General features: G+C 43.4%; 2 protein-coding genes across 3 annotated transcripts; one reads left to right on the forward strand and one right to left on the reverse strand.

Annotated features, from left to right (window-relative positions):
- Positions 1 to 2,079: 2,079 nt before the first annotated feature.
- Positions 2,080 to 8,965, reverse strand: fbxo5 (F-box protein 5; the record flags this gene model as incomplete). Its single annotated transcript, XM_080017056.1, has 8 exons — positions 2,080 to 2,492; positions 3,888 to 4,031; positions 4,219 to 4,309; positions 4,575 to 4,745; positions 5,006 to 5,523; positions 6,354 to 6,452; positions 8,589 to 8,722; positions 8,950 to 8,965. 8 exons carry the CDS (start codon positions 8,963 to 8,965, stop codon positions 2,253 to 2,255), a joined length of 1,413 nt encoding a protein of 470 aa, XP_079873182.1. The 3' UTR covers positions 2,080 to 2,252.
- On the forward strand, positions 8,677 to 18,128 carry mtrf1l (mitochondrial translational release factor 1-like). Of its 2 annotated transcripts, XM_080016260.1 has the most exons (9): positions 8,677 to 8,780; positions 9,052 to 9,384; positions 10,257 to 10,336; positions 14,985 to 15,089; positions 15,518 to 15,596; positions 15,942 to 16,105; positions 16,495 to 16,612; positions 16,823 to 16,959; positions 17,199 to 18,128. In XM_080016260.1, the coding sequence occupies exons 2-9, from the start codon at positions 9,168 to 9,170 to the stop codon at positions 17,409 to 17,411; spliced, it is 1,113 nt and encodes a 370-aa protein (XP_079872386.1). In that variant the 5' UTR covers positions 8,677 to 8,780; positions 9,052 to 9,167; the 3' UTR covers positions 17,412 to 18,128. The 2 variants fall into 2 exon arrangements, with proteins under 2 accessions (XP_079872386.1, XP_079872385.1); XM_080016259.1 differs by having other exon boundaries at positions 8,685 to 9,384.
- Positions 18,129 to 18,848: the final 720 nt, after the last annotated feature.

The following is an 18,848-nucleotide window of genomic DNA, read 5'->3' on the forward strand; positions in this document are numbered from 1 at the left end:
CAGAAATGCTATTGAACTTTGAAATTTAAAAAATCATATGTACAAAAACAGGAGCCTTTATTTTGAAATTGAAAGGCTGTGCAACGTGTAGTGCAGGTCCTCGTTCTATATAGACCGGGTTGAGGTGTCCTAAGTCACATGGCAGAGAAGCTGTTAAAATGTTTAAAATTGGGTCATGTAACTTGTAGACGGTTCCTAATACGCCGTTGAAAAAGCGGCCGACTCTCAGCGCTGCCGCTGTCCGTGAAGCTGCACCTTATTCTGGGGACGCGATCAACCGCTCCCGACTGGACTGTTCCACTTTTACCATCGAGAGAGACGAGAGAGTCATTTTGATTTGTTTTCTAATTTTACTGTTCTGCCAACCTGCAGTGTAATTTGATCTTGTTTTACCTGAACATGTTTCGATCCAATTCTGCCATCTAGTGGTAAATAGGCCCAGTTATCCAACGCAAAATGAGCTGTAGTAAATAGTTACATCAAGCTCTAAGTAATTTGTTAATAATAGTCTAGATCCCGAGCTGCTTACTTTTCATTTTATTATTTGTTTTTGTTATAGTTGCCTTTCCACTTAAACTGATCTCAAGTAAATGATTAGCACGTTCCATTTAAACCAAATTGCGTTCCCTTGCGTACCCATTTATAAAAGGAAGAAAGAAAGAAAGAAAGAGACTGATACGAAGCGTACACCAACTTCAAACTTCTCTTTTTTTAATCATCTTTTTTTTAATCATTTTCTTTTTTTATATTTTAAGAATATAACTTGTCGCAAATAATTGTATTGCGTGTACATATTGTGCGTGGGCACTTTTTTGCGATGATATGTTCAGTCCCACAGATATCATAGCCTGTAATATAAAATAACATCAATATATAGTATACAAAAATATATATGTATCTTCTTCTCTCGGCAGTGAGAGTGGAGTTTGACGGTTGCCATAGAAACCGACGCCATATTTGGAGGATCACTTGCGCAGAGAAAGCGCTCAAAGACACGAAATGAACAAATAAAAATGGAGAAAGGGAAGGGTCGGGGTTGCACACACACATGGATGCAAGATTGTCACCCAACAAGACTTCCAAGCATCTTTTAACTCGTGCCGACCGACATTCAGCCAAATGCGACGAGTGATCCCCCAAATGTGGCGGTTTGCGCCAGCAATGTGACGTCAATCTGACGTCAGCTTCACGTTCCCCATACCCAGGTTTGACAAATCAAACCTAACTTACATATTCTGAATGGTTGGTACAAGTTGTTTGTGTCCTTGTAATAATTGTACATTAACCAGGCAGACTTCTTTGTAAATAGTTTTTTTCTGAGAAGGAATGTCAGTTATTAATATATGAAGTTAATGATGCAATGTGTTTATATGTTCCCCCTCTTTTGTGTTCAGATGTTCATCCCTCCTTGAGAGTAACTCAATAGTGGCTGATCTCAGAATTTGGTCAACACTGTCATAGTAATGAGCGCTGAAAGATTAGGCAAAGGGATCACACACACACACACACACACACACACACACACATATATATGTGTAAAAGTGTAGAATACCATCATTTATGTAGGCCAGAAACAAAGCAACACAAAAAAAATCTATGGTCATATTTAAGTATTTATTTACATTAGATACAAAAACTCCCCATCCATAAACTTTTATTAAGTCTAATAATTTTTTACATTTTTTTTTTTTACATTAATTTACAGATATATACAGACATATATTCAGACAAACAGTTCAGGGGTCCGCTCATAAAATAATAAAAATATATATATATAAAAGTCGTTAAAGCATTAATTCAAAAATAGTTTCACGTTTCTGGTTTTTGGAAATATAGGCCATCGCTTACTAACGAAAGCCTCAGATTGTCACTTCAGTCTGCCCAACAAATGGTGTTTTCAGTCTCTTTAAAATACTTGTGCAGCTGACTGGCATTTCATCATCTATTTGGAATGTAACCATGCCCTGTGTGCACTGCAGCGCACGTGGACTTAAGGCTGTTAAAATACAGCTACTAAACCCACAAGAAAAGAGAAGAAAGAGTCGGTTGTTGGGTTTAAAAAATAAAATAAAAAGAGTCTTGCGCTCAAATGTAGAATTACATTTCTTCCGCTTTCAAAGAACAACAGTCCTATTGCCTTTGACATGGAAACAATGCGCTGACAGTCTTGGGCGGCACGCCGCCCAGGATGACAAGTTATTAAAAGTAATTAATACAAAAAAAAAATAATAATAAAGCCTCAACGTGCCAATTCACAGGCGCCTTAAGTTCCTCTTGCTTTGCGTTCTCCGGGGGAGGATGAGCGGCGCTTTGGAGGGCACCGAGCGGCAGGGCGTCGAGCCGTGGAAATCCTCCTTGCAGCGCGTGCAGAAGTCAAACCGGCAGCTGAGGCGCGTGCACGTGGCACGCTGGGCTCCCGCGCACACCTTGGAGGGCGAGCCGCAGAGCTTGCACGAGCACAAGGACTCGTTCTGCTTCAGACCGCTGGCCGTCTGGGGGGGGAAGGAAACCAAAGACACACCTGGTTAGTTTTCAGAGAGACGACTCAGCGGACAATCAAAGTAATTTGACGATTGCACGGGAATGCCTTCATAAAGATATTTAACAACAAGGAATATTTCAGAAACAAGCACTAATGGCTGCCATGCATATGATAGCATCTCTCAGTGGGATAGTCATATTTTCACAAGTTGTTGTCTGGACAATATGATTTTGTGAGGGGTTTGGGAACAAAAACTGTGAGAGATTATTCATGCTTAATTAATGGTCATTTGTATTAAGTGGGTCAAAAGTGTTTTGTGGGCAAATTAACACTTACTGGCCGGTTCTTATAAAACTCTAAATCCAGAAATTAAAACGTGACTAACAGCTTGTTAAATAACTAAAGTTTTGATTTCTATGTAAAATGTGCACTTAGTCTCATTTCCACGATCCTTCCGAGGACAAAGTGCTGCCGCGCCAGTTAGCATGCTTGTTCTCAGTTAAGGGGTTCAGTTTCCACCAGCGATTGTGTTGGAATCAGCACCAGGAAGTCCCGACGAAAAACTAGTGATGACAACAAGTGATGCGCCTAAATTTGTCTCCTTCGTGCTTATGTGTCAATCGATATCATTTCTGTAAATACAAGGACCTGTCTTGGTCTCACACACACACACACACACACACACACACACACACACACACACACACACACACACACACACACACACACACACACACACACACACACACACACACACACACACACACACACACACACACACACACACACACGTCGAGTTTTGCTTGCTGCTCTGTTCATTTATGTACATAAGCAGCTCTTATATCTATGTAAAGCGTATCATTCATTACCACACGCAGTCTTTTCCCCTGCCAATGTTCACAACACGATTGGTGAAAATGCGTTGGAAAAGTGGAAATGCTGCCGTGCTCGCCTCATACAAAATTTGTATTTTAACAATGGCAGCGCTCGATGCAAACATTACACGTATCGCATGTGATGAGACCAATCACTGAACACTCTTACGGTCACACCACCGGTGTCGGGGCGCCGCAAAGCGACAGGCTGTAATGCATTCCGAAAATCCAAAATAGGAATGGTTCACAACCGTTCCATGCCAAATCGTGCATAGCGGCACCACGGCAGTAACCGTCACCCACCGCACTGAGAACCATTCGGCCTGACCGTGGAAAAGGGGCTTTTATGTGAAAGCCTTTGAGACTGCGCAGTGATTAAGGGCTTTTTGAATTAACTTGGTCTCATAATGCACATATCTTAGGGTGATAAGCCTCAGTTAGACATTTTCAATACATGGACAGCTGGTGCGGTTATCATTGAGCCAGCATAAACACCCTTAAGTTGAGTTCTCCTCAAAGCGACGACTTACCTGCAGGTATTCAGAGAAGCGCGTGGGCTGTTGCCTGGTTCTGCCGCTGGAGGTGGTGGCAAGCGTCTGCACACAGGACAGAACCACTCTGGACAGAGAGGAGTCTCTGGTCAGACCTCCGGCTTTCTGCTTGGTCGCTGCTTCCTGAACGACAGAAAAGACACGGGTTAACCACGCAGAACAAGACCGTGTGGTTAGACAACTGGGAGAACGAATTGAGTTTTTAAAAGAGCACACTTTACTGAGCAGCAAGTCAGTATTCACTGTGCGGGGGGGGGGAAATAAATAATAGAATTGGCTTAAAGGCGGTTGAAGGATTGTGGGATCTTACTCTGATGCGGCTCTCGGCTGTCTGAGTCCGGCTCAGCGCGTTGGAGTCGTCGCACAGAATCTGTTTCCACGTTCTGCTCACCTTCTTACAGCTGAGGGTGGAGAAAAAATAAAAATAAATAAATGGTCAGAACTACAAATCCAAAACCGAAACCATCTAAACCCTTTTCACATTCCCCGCTGACAAGTTCAGTTTAAAAAGCTACACCCGGCATTAACACACATCTTGAGAACCAACGTGTATATTTTATTTTGATCGTCACCTCCCGGCGGACATCGATTTAAACTCCAAAACCCACTTGGCGCATCACCGACCCGCATGTTTCCCCCGGGTGACCGCTTTGGTCGGCCGCTTACCTGATGAGGTCTGCGTCGCTGAGCAGCCCCAGGATGCGGGTGAGGATCGTCCTCATGTTGCGGGAGAGCAGCGAGGCTAAAACGTCCACGTAGTCCCGTCCCATCTGGCCGCCGATCACCCTGTCCAGGAGATGCTCGTTCGCCAGCCTGGAAACCACGCTCCAATCGTACCTGGAAGAGACGGGGCGAAACTCTAATGCACCGGTGCAGACATGTGGAATCGGAAAACACCGGCTTAGCTCTTCACAGTCAGTATAAAAAAAAAAAAAAAAGAGTCCTGGAGCCAGATACATGGCCCGGTCCATTGTTTGCTTGAGCTCATGGGAGTGTATTGATTTACATATGATGACACCCCTCCCCAGAAAATCAAGCCACTTTCCTTGTCCGACATGATACAATACCACAAGCCTATTAGCATGAGATTGCCGTACCTCTTGGTCTTCTCGAAGCTCATGGCCAGCTGTTGGCACACCGCACGCTGGAACTTGAGTATCGGCAGGTTTGCGTCGGCCTCCTGCAGGGCGGGGGTGGAGCACAGCGGGTGGGCGGGCCGTGTTTTACGGCACAACGCCGGGGTCACGGGTTGCAGTTCCTGGGCGCCGCCTGTACTGTCGTCGGCGTCACCGTGGATCTGACTGCTGTGCAGGGACAGGTATCCACTGTCCTCCAACGCCTCGTTCAAGGACCCGTGGTGCTCTACGTTGACGACGCTGTTTTCCTTGTTGTGGGCGGCTCTGGTGCTGTTGAGACACGGCGGCGGCGCGGTCACCTCCGCCGCGGTAGGGGAGTGAGGTTTTAACACGTCGTGCTGCTTCACGGGGCTACTTCTGAGCGAAGGCTCCTTTATAGGGCTGGGTTTTAATAGAGGCTCCACATAAGCTCCCTTTGCACTTCTGTTCCCAGCCGCATGGTGACTAGAAGGACACTTCATGATGGCTGAGACGCAGAACTGCCGACAGAAGGAGGAACAACAGAAAAGTTGTATTAGACCTTACACCAACAATCCAAAATGTTAAAAGTAAGTCATTAAACTGACATCGAAACACTTTGTCACATAAGTCATAAAATGGTGGTGCAGTGAAATGGTTTATATATAATAAAAAAAAAAAAAAGCATACGTCATCCATTCAACTAACTTCTAAGGTTTGACACTGGTGTTTGTGTCTTCTCACAATGTTGTATTTTGCAGTGTCGCCCCAAGCAGGAACAGCGCATCTTCCATCCCTTGTTTTCCCCGCATAGAAAGCTGTCCACGCGTACTGACACCAATCGCTTCCGAAAGCGGACAGGTCGTTTTGGCGGGGTGCATATTCAAACCCAAACACCTCAAACCGCGGCAAAAAAAAACAACAAAAAAAAAAACGAGGGACTTTCAAAGTCGGTGCAACGTCATGACATATTAGGTGACCTGTTAGTTTACTTCGTTAAACGCGGTGAAGAAAACGGTTAAAAGCAAGAGTCGGGCCTAGTTAGGCCTGCCATGATTGCGCGGCATATACACGATGCATATACACTTTGCGTGGCAAAACAAACCCCAACTTTATCAACAACTGTCCTAAATACTTGAGGTTGATAAGGTGCGTTCCGTACTTACAGGACCAGCAGCGGGAATTCACCCGCTTCTTTCTTAACCCTCCTGTGTGAGCGCGTAGCAAAGCTTCCCACGGCGCCGACACGAAAACGCGTTCAACTAAGCCCACGAGCCAACACCACCGCAGCGCGTCAAAAGACGGCTTTTTCTTTTTGTCGTTGGCCTTGTTTCCCCCCCCCCCCCCTTACCTGCGGGTTAGGGTGTTCGGTTAAATACTGTTTCCCTTCCAGAGCCGCCTCCCGTTCCAGACGCTGCGGGCACGGTGAACTCAACTGCTCTCGTACTCCCTGCGAGACCGGGAGCGCCAGATTCGGAGGCGTTTAAAATCCGTGCCCAAAAGGCGCAAACCAATGAGAGCGCAGCGCGGAGCGACCTTTAAAACGTGAGCCAATGGGCGCCGGAGCTGGCCACGTCGGCGTGGTGACGTCGCGCGTCCGACGTCTCACTCCCGCTGATTTTTCCCTCATAATTTGAAATGATAAGGGATTCAGTCTGGTTAGTTGCTTTTTATTTTTGTTGTTCTTCCAGTTTTTAGTGAACACAATTACTCTCTATTTCACAATAAACTGGTGATTGAGGGAGACACTGCATTTTTTAAGATCATATTTTTTTTTAAATATGACATCTTTGTTTTTATGACCGCTCATGTTTTAAATTATTTTCCATCGTATTTCATTTTATGCCATTTACCTTTTGCGAAGTTTCTAAAAAGTCAAATATGAATAAAGCCTTACTAGCTATTCACACACAACGCCACAAAAATCACCATCACCAAAGCAGACTTAACTTAGGTTAAACTTGTGTCGAAGCGTGTCTTTCGTTCAAACATGTATACTCCTGCATTCATGCTGTCAGTATCATGTTTTTTTTTCAGGAAGTGCCTATGCCTTGGAGTGCAGGGAAAGACTGCAGTCCAGCTGGTGGACTACTGAAGTGCTTTGAGAGTTTGGAGTCCCCACAGGCACAGGCCAGTATTTCAAGAAACAAACGGGTCCTCATTTACATTCCACCCCATATGTGTGGTATGTGTGAATTGGGCTATAATAGTGAAACCTGATATGGCCTACTTGTGTTTGCCAAGTAGGCTTATTTACAAAAGTGAAACAGCATTAGAATGCTAATTGGAAAACACAATAAAAATAGGTAGAAAATCCAATAGGTCCGGTCTGTATATGCGTATATACACTGAACAGTGCACATGATGGGAAAAATGCTTTAATCCCCCTGTATTCTGCAAGGCAACAGTGTGGCATTGAACCAAGATTTCGGTCTCTCTTGTCTGAAAAAAAAGTAAAGACACTGTTTTCTTGTTTGCTTTCAAAGATATTTACTCACGCATAAGTAAAGGGACTGAAAGTTGGAGTAAGAAGTCAAACAAATATTCAAGTACAAGATCATTTAAGCCTAGTCTGTGTTTATGTATTGTAACATTTAAATACCAGTGCAACACATCCAACTTAACACAATGCACGCCTTTTATTTAAACAGGGAGCAGCTGACATTGATGAAAGTTTCAACCCCACAAAGGAAATAGAAGGAGAGATGTGACCGCATTTAAAACAAAAACATGTTTTCTAATATGTCGTCAAAATGTAACAGAGGAAAAAGCCCATTACTTGCTTTACTAATATACTCAACTAAGTAATGGCACCTACAATCTACTCAGCAATTTCTTCAAAAGATTACTTAAATATATGTAACTGAGTACGTGTAGTAACTGTTACTACTACCCTCCTCCGGCGAAATCCGTTGTCAGAACAGTATGTCTGGTTGAAAATAAGTAAAGCCTTACATATAAGGGGATCGGAAAACTCATTTCAATGCAGAGTACATACAGGGCCTTTCCACGATGATCCCACAACCAGAAACGACCCACTGAGACAACAGTTCACATGTAAAACAGTCACAACAGAGGAGGCACAAGAGAGTTTTTTTCCGTTTCCCGTGGGACTTTCCACACGGCAGAAGACAGAACGTAACAGCAGGCTCCAAATGCGCTGTGTCCCAATAATCCATGGGTTATGGGCCTTCATCGTTTGAGGACATTCACTGGACAAATTATTCCTAAAGGTTTATTTATTATTGGGTTTTTTTATTAATAATGACATTAGGGAAGTATAATTACAGATCAGGCTACCTACATACATACGAGCAAGCAGCAGAAGGATATAACTTGGATGTTGACTGATAATTTTGCAGCATGTACAGTGATACTTTCATTCTAACACTGTGACGTTTGGGTCAAAATTTTTGTTTCGCCTTTTAATTCTCAATTTGGGATTTGGTATTCCAGACCTGCTGTCCTATGCGCCATAATTAAAGGGGTGACTGCAGTGGATCGTGATTTTTATTTATTTATTTTATTCTGTTTTATTTTATGTATTAATTTAAAACACTGGACTCTGGAGGCGGTGGATCCTCACCAGTTGGTCGCGGAAATGCGCCGTCATTGTCTTTCGCGCATGCGCGTCGCCTTCAACATGGCGGCCCCCCTCTAGCAGCTGCAGGGTGACGAAGAAGCGGACGAAGCAGACACATTCTCGGCGGCCTGCTCGCCCTATGTGGATGAAAGCGACCTTTTAAGCGTCGGTCGTAAGAAACGTCCGTCGCACGAGGTTAAGCATTTACTTTAACGTCGGAAATGTCACCAAACGAGTACACAGATAGCTCATCCCCTTGTGCGACGAGGTTTACGGAGCCGATCCTGTCTGGTGTTCTGCCGAACGTCAGTATTTCATTCTAGTTGTAGAGCTATTGCGTTTGGACTCTGGAGATTATCCATACAGATTAGGTTGAACATGGCTTTGCGAAGAGCTGCAAACCTGGCGCCCACGGGGAAGGAGCGTGTTGTCAGTGTGTTTAAATCGTTTCTCAAAACCTCTCCAGATGTCACCTTTCACCGTGGCTGTACGTCGGGCGCGTGGGTCGGACCCTCTCGACCCCTCCTCTCCCACAGCAGGAGAGCCGTGCACGCCACCGGGCAGCGGTGGGTGGATAAACTGATGACTGTGGACGAGATCTTCGCCAGAAGGACGCTGCAGGAGCACCTGAAGAAGCTGGAGATGGAATACCGCGAATGCGTGTCCGAGGGGCAGGAGGGCGAGGAGGAGCGGAGAGGGAAAAGGAGCAAGGCGAGCCGCTTGGCCCCGCTCGTCCAGAGCATCAGGGTGCTGGAAACCAGACAGAGGGAGGTGGCAGAGTGCGACTCTCTCATGACAGGTGAGAGCTCTGAACTACCTTCAGATCTACAACATTGATACGTTACTAAATAATCAGAAATTGGGGCGGTGAAAGGAAGAAAACAAAACAAATTAGTAAGTAATGCTGCAGAAACATTCCATGAATGGAACAATTTCAATTACCATGGCATGGTCACCAGGGGCCCTCACTGAGACACACTACACATAGGCCCCACTGCCTTACTTGACTGTATGTTGCATACTGTACTGCATACTGTATCACTGTTCTGGGTTACTGCATACTGCGCTGTATTGCTGTTCTGTTCGGTGTTACTGTATTGCTGTGTCGTACTGTTGTATACTGTACTGTATGTCTCCACAAACACTACCTTGCTTTAGTCATATGCTACTTTACTGCACATATCTGTATTTACAAATAGCCTATCCCATATACAAGTCTATTCTATTCTATTCACTTTATTTCCATTTCGTACCCCCACTCAGCATTACCTTTTTGAGTCTTATTTTTTTATTTAATTTTATATTATATTATTCTATTTACTAACTGTATTACTTTTTAGGAATCATTTAGTTCAGTTAGTTTAGTTAGGTAGTAACTAGCTTAGCTATTGTGTTCAGTTTAGAAGTTATTGTCAAGTTTAGAACTTATTGTGCATAATCTCCGGGTGCATTGCAAAGACATTTCACTGCATATATTTATGACATAAGTATATATTTGTGACAAATAAACCTCTTGAATCTTACATCTTGAAATGGCTCCACACCGGTCAGCACCCCCCATGTATTCAACTATGTATTTAGGAAATAATTTATATATTTATTGGTTATGTTTGGCTGTGTATTGGGGCTAGGCTGATGTTTTCAATTCTCAATGTGTGTTTCTCTATACAGATGAAGACCAAGAGCTGCGAGAGCTGGCTGTCCTGGAGAAAGAAGCATGTCTCAGAGACATTCAGTCTCACAGACACGAGGTAGACACAAGATAGACTATCTGACCAGCGGAAACTCTTAACTTACCACCAAAATACATAATATAACATAGATACACTACTCACAAAAAGTTAGGGATATTCGGTTTTCGGGTGAAATTTCATGATGAACCTAAAATGCACTATAACCTTTACAGGTGAACTTAATTTGACTTTCTCTAAACTTTTGAAGGCACATGTCCAACTGTTTAATGTTTCAGTACTTTTTGCACAACTTGCTGTTCTCTTACAAGGAGCTGAATGGCAAAATTCACAACAGGTGTTTGATCCATGAATCGACCAATACATTTCCTGGTTCAATTAGAATTGGTATTTAAACAGTCCTCTTCATCATGCTGTTCACATTTTGACATCATGAGACCAAGACGACACCTAACAATTGATCAACAGTACCTCACCATTGTGAGGCTTCAAACAGGATGTTCTCAGAGAGGAGTGGCCACTGAACTTAGAGTGTCACAGAGTGTCATCAGCAGGTTGCAACAGAGATACAGAGACTGGAAGAGTCACAGAAAGGCATAGAAGTGGACGTCCTTTGGCCACATCCCCCACTGATGACCGCTTCATTGTGAACAGTGCCCTGCGGAACCAGATGATGAATGCCACTCAGCTCCAGGCACATTTAAGGGAGGTGAGAGGCACCCAAGTGTCATGTCAGACCATTCAAAACAGTTGACATCAGCGTGGTCTGTGTGCTAGACGACCTGCAGGGGTACCTGACCACACCACCAGGCACAGGCATCATGGTCTTGCATGGGCCAGGGAGAATTTATGCTGGACGAGGGACCAGTGGCCTCAGTGCTGTTCTCTGATGAAAGTCGATTCACGTTGAGCAGAGATGATGGCCGCCAACGATGTTGGAGACGTCAAGTAGAGCGCTATGCATGAGCCACTGTTGTCACCAGATGAGCCTTTGGTGGTGGTGGTGTTACAGTGTGGGCAGGTGTGTCTAGTCAATACAGAACTGCCCTACACTTTGCCCATACTACCTGAATAACATCATTAATCCAGTCATTGTGCCCCTGCATGAACAACACAGGCCTGATTTCATCTTCATGGACGACAATGCTCCAGCTCATCGAGGTCGCATCATTAGGGAACGGCTGCTGGAGACTGGGGTACCTCAAATGGAGTGCCCTGCACTTTCTCCAGACCTGAATCCCATAGAACACCTATGGGATCAGCTGAGTCGCCGTGTAGGGTCTCGTAACTCTGTACCCCAGAACCTCAATGACCTGAGGGCCGCCCATCAAGAAGAGTGGGGTGCCAGGCCTCAGCAGACAATAAGTCGACTTGTGAACAGCATGAGACGTCGTTGTCAAGCTGTAATTGATGCTCAAGGGCACATGACAAGTTATTGAGACATTGACATTTTTTGTTGTGGTAAACCCACCACTGTTGTTGGCTTTTGTTTCCGTCAGTTGTTTGAGATGAGGAAATCACCATTGCATGCTTCTACTTAAATGCCCTACTTTCATGATATAATATCACTCTAGTGTGAACTTTTTACATTTTGCATAAATTTCACCCTAAAGCCAAATATCCCTAACTTTTTGTGAGTAGTGTAGATAGATAGATATATAGATAAACTTTATTTAATCAGGGGAAGACCAATTGCGAGCAAAGCTCTCATTAACAATGGTGTCCTGCAAATACCTAATCAAAATCAAAAATAAGTTATACAATAGAAAGTGTAAAATCAACTTTCTTATACAAAGCATAAATAAAACACAAACACAGACAAATGACTTACAAATGACTAAAACAATACACAAAGAAGAAAACAGGAAAACAAGTGCATTACACAAAAAACACAAAGAAAAAGACAGTAAAACAAGTACATTACACAGGGACAAGGCAGACACATTAAAACAGCAGCATTCATTACTCAAAAAGGTCGTTCAACAGAAGCTTAAACTGTTCTAAGGTTGAAAATTTGTCTAACTTAAGGGAGTCCTGAAGCTTATTCCATCTATGAGGAGCGTGAATGAATGAATGAATGCAGTTTTTCCCAGTTCCGTATATGGGACGGATATCAAACGTAATGCATTGTTGTGAAAGAGTATCCCATATTTCTAAGTCTTAAAAGTTATGATAAATAAAATGGTAGCTTATCAAGGATGGCTTTGTAAAAAACAAAAAAAACAGTGTTGTTCCCTTCGAGTGGTAAGTGATGGCCACCCTACCTTCTCATAGAGGATACAATGATGGGTTAGAAAACTGTGGTACACAGCATCAAGGGGCTTGAGGGTATGGGCAGCGGCATGCATGTAAGTTACATCTGCATAGACAAGCACCGATAAAAATGTTGCCTGTACAATCTGCAACCTGCTGCTAAAAGTGAAGCAGGGCTTATTTCGAAAAAAAGGAACCTTATTTAAAATAACTTTTCTTAGTCAGTTCCAGGTTTTCATCTAACGGGATACCTTGGTACTTATAACATGGGACATTTTTAAAATTGAGCACCAGTTATTGTACGGAAAATACAACTTGGAGGATTTTTCATTTGGGATCAGGTGAAGAGCATGTATTTAGTCTTATCTGGATTTAGTAAAAGCTTCATAAAAGCTTCAGTTTAATTGGGGCCTTTTGATTAGCTAAAATCTGATTTTAAATTAGGCAAATCTTTTTCACTGGTAAGTAAATAACTGTGTTGTCAGCATAATAATAAATAGAGCTGGTTCTAACCAATGAGCCCAGGTCATTTATGTACCATGTGAACAGGATAGGACCTAGTATTGAGCTCTCCTTCGTTGTGGCACCCCTTCCTACAAAAGGGGTGCCACAAGGAAACCATATTGATGACCATCTGCAGCTATTGCTTGAGTTCTGCCAGCATGTAACTGTGAAACCAGTTACATGCATTTGTGTCAAAACCAATTGATCTAAGTCGATCCAAAAGAGAGTATGATCCACTGTGTCAAATAAATGCTTTAGACAAATAAATGAACAGGGCAATACAACATGCCTTCTTATCCAGAGAACATATTATATGATGTACTACCTACATGCTGCTGTCAAAGTCCGATGTCCAGGTCTGAAAAACCAAACTGATGGGGATTTAAAATGTAATGCTCAGATAGAGAGGGACGCATTTATAATATTGATGATCTGTAATATTGATGAACTGTCATGTTCAACCAAAATCTGGGATTTTGGTTAAACATTACAGTTTAAGAGGTTGGGCGGTAGCTATTTGGATCGCTAGTGTCACCACCTTTATACAGAGGCGGCTCGTGGGCTGCTTTCCGCACTATAGGAATATTCTCGGATACAAGATTCAAATTGAAAATATGTGTTACAGGATAAGCTATAATAAGTGAAGCTAAACACAGTCTTGCATTCAAAAGGTCCGCTCCAATAGCCTTTTTTTTTTGGGGTCAATTGAGGCCAAGGCATCAAATACCACCTTAGCAGAGAACTGACTAAGGAAAAACCTTCCCCAAAAAGGGCTGTTGGTATTACAACTCACCACTTCTGATTGCCCCGACGCATTTGTTTCTCAACTGTCTAAAGATCTGCTGATCCGAGTACTTTGAGCCTTGTGCATTTGGCCCTGCTACATCCCTTAACATCTCTGAGATTTCAGGTGAAAACGAAAGATTAGTTATATTTTTTACTCTGTATTTCTTAAAGGGAGCATGTTTATTTGCTAAATAGGGCTAATTCAGGGCTAATTCAGGTTCAGGAATAGCACATAACCTTGTGATAAGACTGAAATAAATGATAAATCGCTCAGGAGGTAGAGCTGGTCGTCTAGTAATCTAAAGGTTGCTGGTTCGATCCCAGGCTCCTCCTGCTAGCATGCTGTAGTGTCCTTGACCCCTAATTGCTCCTGATGGCTGTGTCCGTCGGTGTTTGAATAATTGTAAGTCGCTTTGGATAAAAGCGTCTGCTAAATGCAATGTAATGTAATAAAGAAAAGCCTGCTCAACAAAATGTTTAAAGTCTCTTTACGATAGTATGTGGTGGAACCTTTCCTTGTCTGGAATCTGTAATTCCTGAAAACTGGACAATGAACAAATTATGTAATTCAATACAATAATTTTGTAGCCCCTCAGAGGTAGAAGATAACTAGTCAAGGTTAAGCTCACCCATGAACTTACAAATGACTCTGTCAGTTCTGTCCACCCTATATATATATATTGTAACCGTCAAGTGCAATGACGTCATCCTTCATTTGATCAGTCAACCAGGTTTCTGTCAGAATTAAAATTTCTGGATGGGTTTGTTGGACCCAAATTCTAATAGAGTCCAGTTTTGGTACCAAGCTTCTGACATTCATATGGATTAATGGAAGACCTCTGCGGTTTAGGAAGTCAAGAGTAGTATAAATTAAAAGTTGAATAGCAGTCTCGTTTCTCAAACCAGGCCCTTATTCACCAAACCGAGTCGCAGGGAATTAACTTTGCTGCTATTTACACCCCGCCGACCATGCCACTTGCGAGAGGTGATACCAGCACTTGGGATCAAATTAGACTGCAGTGAAACACTTGCTAGATTTTCACAGGAAACCAAAACCAGTACCGTCATAGCAATACAGAGAACTGGCTATTTGTGTGACTTTATTTTGAAATAAATGTTTCCTCTTTTTCTACCCACCTGTAAATCCACCCACCACACCCATCAGATCCTGGATCTTTTGATCCCCGATGAGGAAGCAGGGCTTAGTGACCTCATCCTGGAAGTCACAGCTGGGGTCGGTGGTCAAGAGGCTATGTTGTTCACTGCTGAGGTGAGAAGCCCCCGCGTCACTTCAAGCTTGCAGCCGACATGGTACCAGCGCGTCATCAGTGAATGCAAAGTTACTGAGTAAATACGGTTACATATGAATGCAAAGCGAGAGCGTTTTCAAATGACGTCATGCAAAAAAAAAAACTTCAAACCAGTTCTCTCATCTCTTACAGAGTTAGAATTCACATAACATGGTGTTAGATAGTTGAAGTAGTTACTTTTCGGCTTTATTTATTGATCCCTGCAAGTTAAAAGCTTATCTTTCATTACAGTTCTTCAATTGTTCCCATTGATACATACCTGGGTGGTCACTTGCCTCACTGGGGCTATAAATGGGTTCTTATAGTTATTTGATCAAGTTCCTGACATTTAAAGTTTTAAATTTTTCACGCTGCCATCGGTTCAGATTGTTCTCTCTCTTGTCTGAAGGTATTCAACATGTATCAAGGCTTTGCTTATCATCAAGGCTGGGTCTTCGAAATCCTGGAGTACATGACCAGTGAGCTGGGTAAGAGTCTGTCTCTCTGTAAGATAAGTTCATTTAAGATAGCATATTAGTGATCCCTGGGGGCAACGTCAGGTGTGATAGCAGCAGAGGTCGACAGAGAGGTGAAATTCCAAAAAAGAGACGAAAATAAAAATGCAAAAGATTATATGTACACTATATAATGTGACTAATGAAAACCTGCCCACCATTCTTGGTAATTGCAGCATTGAAACCCTTCAGCGGCAGAGTTAACAAAACTTGTTAACAAAAAAAAATTAATAAAATAAAACACCCAGGCGTATTTCGGCGAGCCCCTTTAGTCTTTGTGTTTGAGAGGGGGGTTGTGTGTTGTTTGGCATGTTTCAGGTGGAGTCAGGCACGCCTCAGCCAGCATCAGCGGTCCTCACAGCTACAAGAGGATGAAGTTTGAGGGGGGCGTCCACCGCGTGCAGAGGGTTCCCAAGACGGAGAAACAGGGACGCATGCACACCAGCACCATGACCGTGGCTGTTCTGCCACAACCCACCGAGGTGCCTGTCTGTCTGTACCGCTCTGTATTGTCATCCTCTATTGCCTTTTCTGCTACCGTGCCGCTGCACTCTCTCTCTCTCTCTTTCTCTCTCTCTCTCTCTCTCTCTCTCTCTCTCTCTCTCTCTCTCTCTCTCTCTCTCTCTCTCTCTCTCTCTCTCTCTCTCTCTCTCTCTCTCTCTCTCTCTCTCTCTCTCTCTCTCTCTCTCTCTCTCTCTCTCTCTCTCTCTCTCTCTCTCTCTCTCTCTCTCTGTCTTTCTCTCTGCCACCATTATACACTGACAATTGCCAAATCTATTCTGACAACAGAGAGACAGGGTTTGGAGGAAAAAGACACCTTATATATTTTTTTCTCTCTCGCTCTCTCTTTTTCTCTCTCTCTCTTTCTCAGATCTCTTTCAGCATCCATACTAAGGATCTGCGTATTGAGACAAAGCGAGCGAGCGGAGCAGGAGGGCAGCATGTCAACACCACAGACAGCGCTGTGAGGATCGTCCACCTGCCCACGGGTCTGCATCAGATTCACTTTTCATATCTTCATGTTCAGTCCATTGTGTGTGTGTGTATAAAGTGCAGAATAAATGAAGTTTGGAATAGACTTAACTTCTCTGCCTATACCAGACTTGATGAAATAGTGTTCATATAGCTAGAAAACAATTTATCGCTTGGTTTATTAGTCATTTTGGTGCTCAACTAAAATGCGTGTGTGTGTGTGTTAGGTGTGGTGTCAGAGTGTCAACAGGAACGCTCCCAGTTGAAGAACAAAGAGAAGGCTCTGAAAATGCTGAGGGCCAAACTGTACAGCATCAAACTGGAGGAGGAGACCAGCAAACGCTACAGTGCTCGCAAAATCCAGGTCAGACACGCACAAAATTGCATCTTGTGATGTTTAAAAAAAAACAAAAAAAAAAAAACATCAAGTTCTTTGAAACCCTTGAAGCTGGTTTTGAAAGTACTGTTGGCTACCATTAGATGGCAGTATTACAGTAGGAATGGCAAACCTTCCTGCTATGGCTGACAATGACTATGAAGGTGAAATTAGAACTTCACCCTTTATAACATTTAAAACATCCACCTTGAATCCCTCTCTTCCAGGTCGGAACCAAAGGAAGGTCAGAGAAGGTCCGCACCTACAACTTCCCTCAGGATCGTATTACGGACCATCGCATCGGGATGACGGTGCACGACGTGAGGGGCTTCCTACTCGGGGAGGAGCTTCTGGAGAACATGAATTCATCCCTGCAGGAGTTCTCCAACCAGGAGACACTCATGGAGTTACTGGAAGAAAACCACAGGGGATGGGCCTGAGCTATGAATGAGCATACAGACGTCCTGTTTGTCATGGTCACACCTGACTCGCACGCTGCCTGTCCGCCAGGAATAGAACGGTAGAAAACAGAGCTGAAGGGCTGAGCTGAGTGCGTCATATTTTCACCCGGCAGAATTCTTGGCTGATGATTTGAATCGGAGTCACCTAACTCCCACCAACAACCAATGAGGAAAGCAGGCTGCTGATATCATTCGGAAGAGGGAAATTATGGGGAAATGTATTTTAGGGGAAATAAATGTTGATGATTGAATGTTTAAAAAGGGCACTCGTGCAATGGCAGTATCAGAGCAGTTAGGTTTGTTTGATTCCAATTCCTAAACCTGTGTGTGCACATGCAATATTGTCAATAATGTCATTAATCAGGAGCTTCTGAAATTGTACTTTATTTGTAAGACAACAGAGGTCAGAGGCTGGGTCCATGTTACATTACTTAGTTATAAGGAGACGACAAATTGCATTTTTGATCCCTTTTTTTGTTCTTTACAGAATGTTAAATTGCACTTCATTGTTTTGGATCTGTGAGAAAATGTGTGCACTTCTGTTTGGAGCTAGGCCTGAATGTAATATGAGTCAATGATATATTTATATCCGTGTTTTTCAACCAGTGTGCCAGCACACTCGTGTGCCATGAAATCTTTGGGATTCCACTTTAAAATAAACACGCAACAGAAATGACTCGTGTTGCAAGATCGAAATTGCGGGGCTCTAGTAATTTATCGTGTGTGTGTGTGATTTCGGTTTGCAAATAGCGCCGGCAAGTGTTTGTGATGTTTTCGCGGTTCACGGAACATTTTTATATCACATGTTAAATATGCGATAGATCGATACCTCGTTCATCCTGTGAGAGAGAGAGAGAGCATCACGTCGAAGGGAATAGTAAATAATAATACAAATAATAGAAACCCAGAAAAAAATGACAAAAGCGTTCACCCAGATATAAACAATATAGCCCACTTTAAATAATCCATTTGAAATACAGTTTGAACTTTTCTGAGAAAATAAATAGGCGCTTCATCGCGCTAAACTACATTACCCATAACCCTCCTGCGTGCGACGACCCCCCCCCGCCCCAGGTTGACTAATCGAGCATCGAGTCTCCTCAGCTGATCGGTCTTGTTTTGTTTTTTTGGGGGGGGGGTTTTTTCTCTCCTTCCACCGAACAATCGCATCTTCTCTCCTCCCTGCGCCCCTGCTAGCACATAACGGAAGAAAAGCCTTCCCGGTTAGTCGTTCACTGACAAATACATTTTATTATTATTATTTTTTTTTTAGCATTTCAACGCGGTGGCGTCTCCGCTGGGGTCGTTCGCTGGTAAATATGGCATTCCGTCTTCTCAGTTGACAACCCGAAAGTGCTCCTTTCCCCTCGGAGCCCGCTAGCTAAGGTGGCTAGCCGCGCTAACAGCTGCTGGTGC

The sequence above is a fragment of the Zeus faber genome (assembly GCF_960531495.2).
Source record: "Zeus faber genome assembly, chromosome: 16".
NCBI classification, from domain to species: Eukaryota; Metazoa; Chordata; class Actinopteri; order Zeiformes; family Zeidae; genus Zeus; species Zeus faber.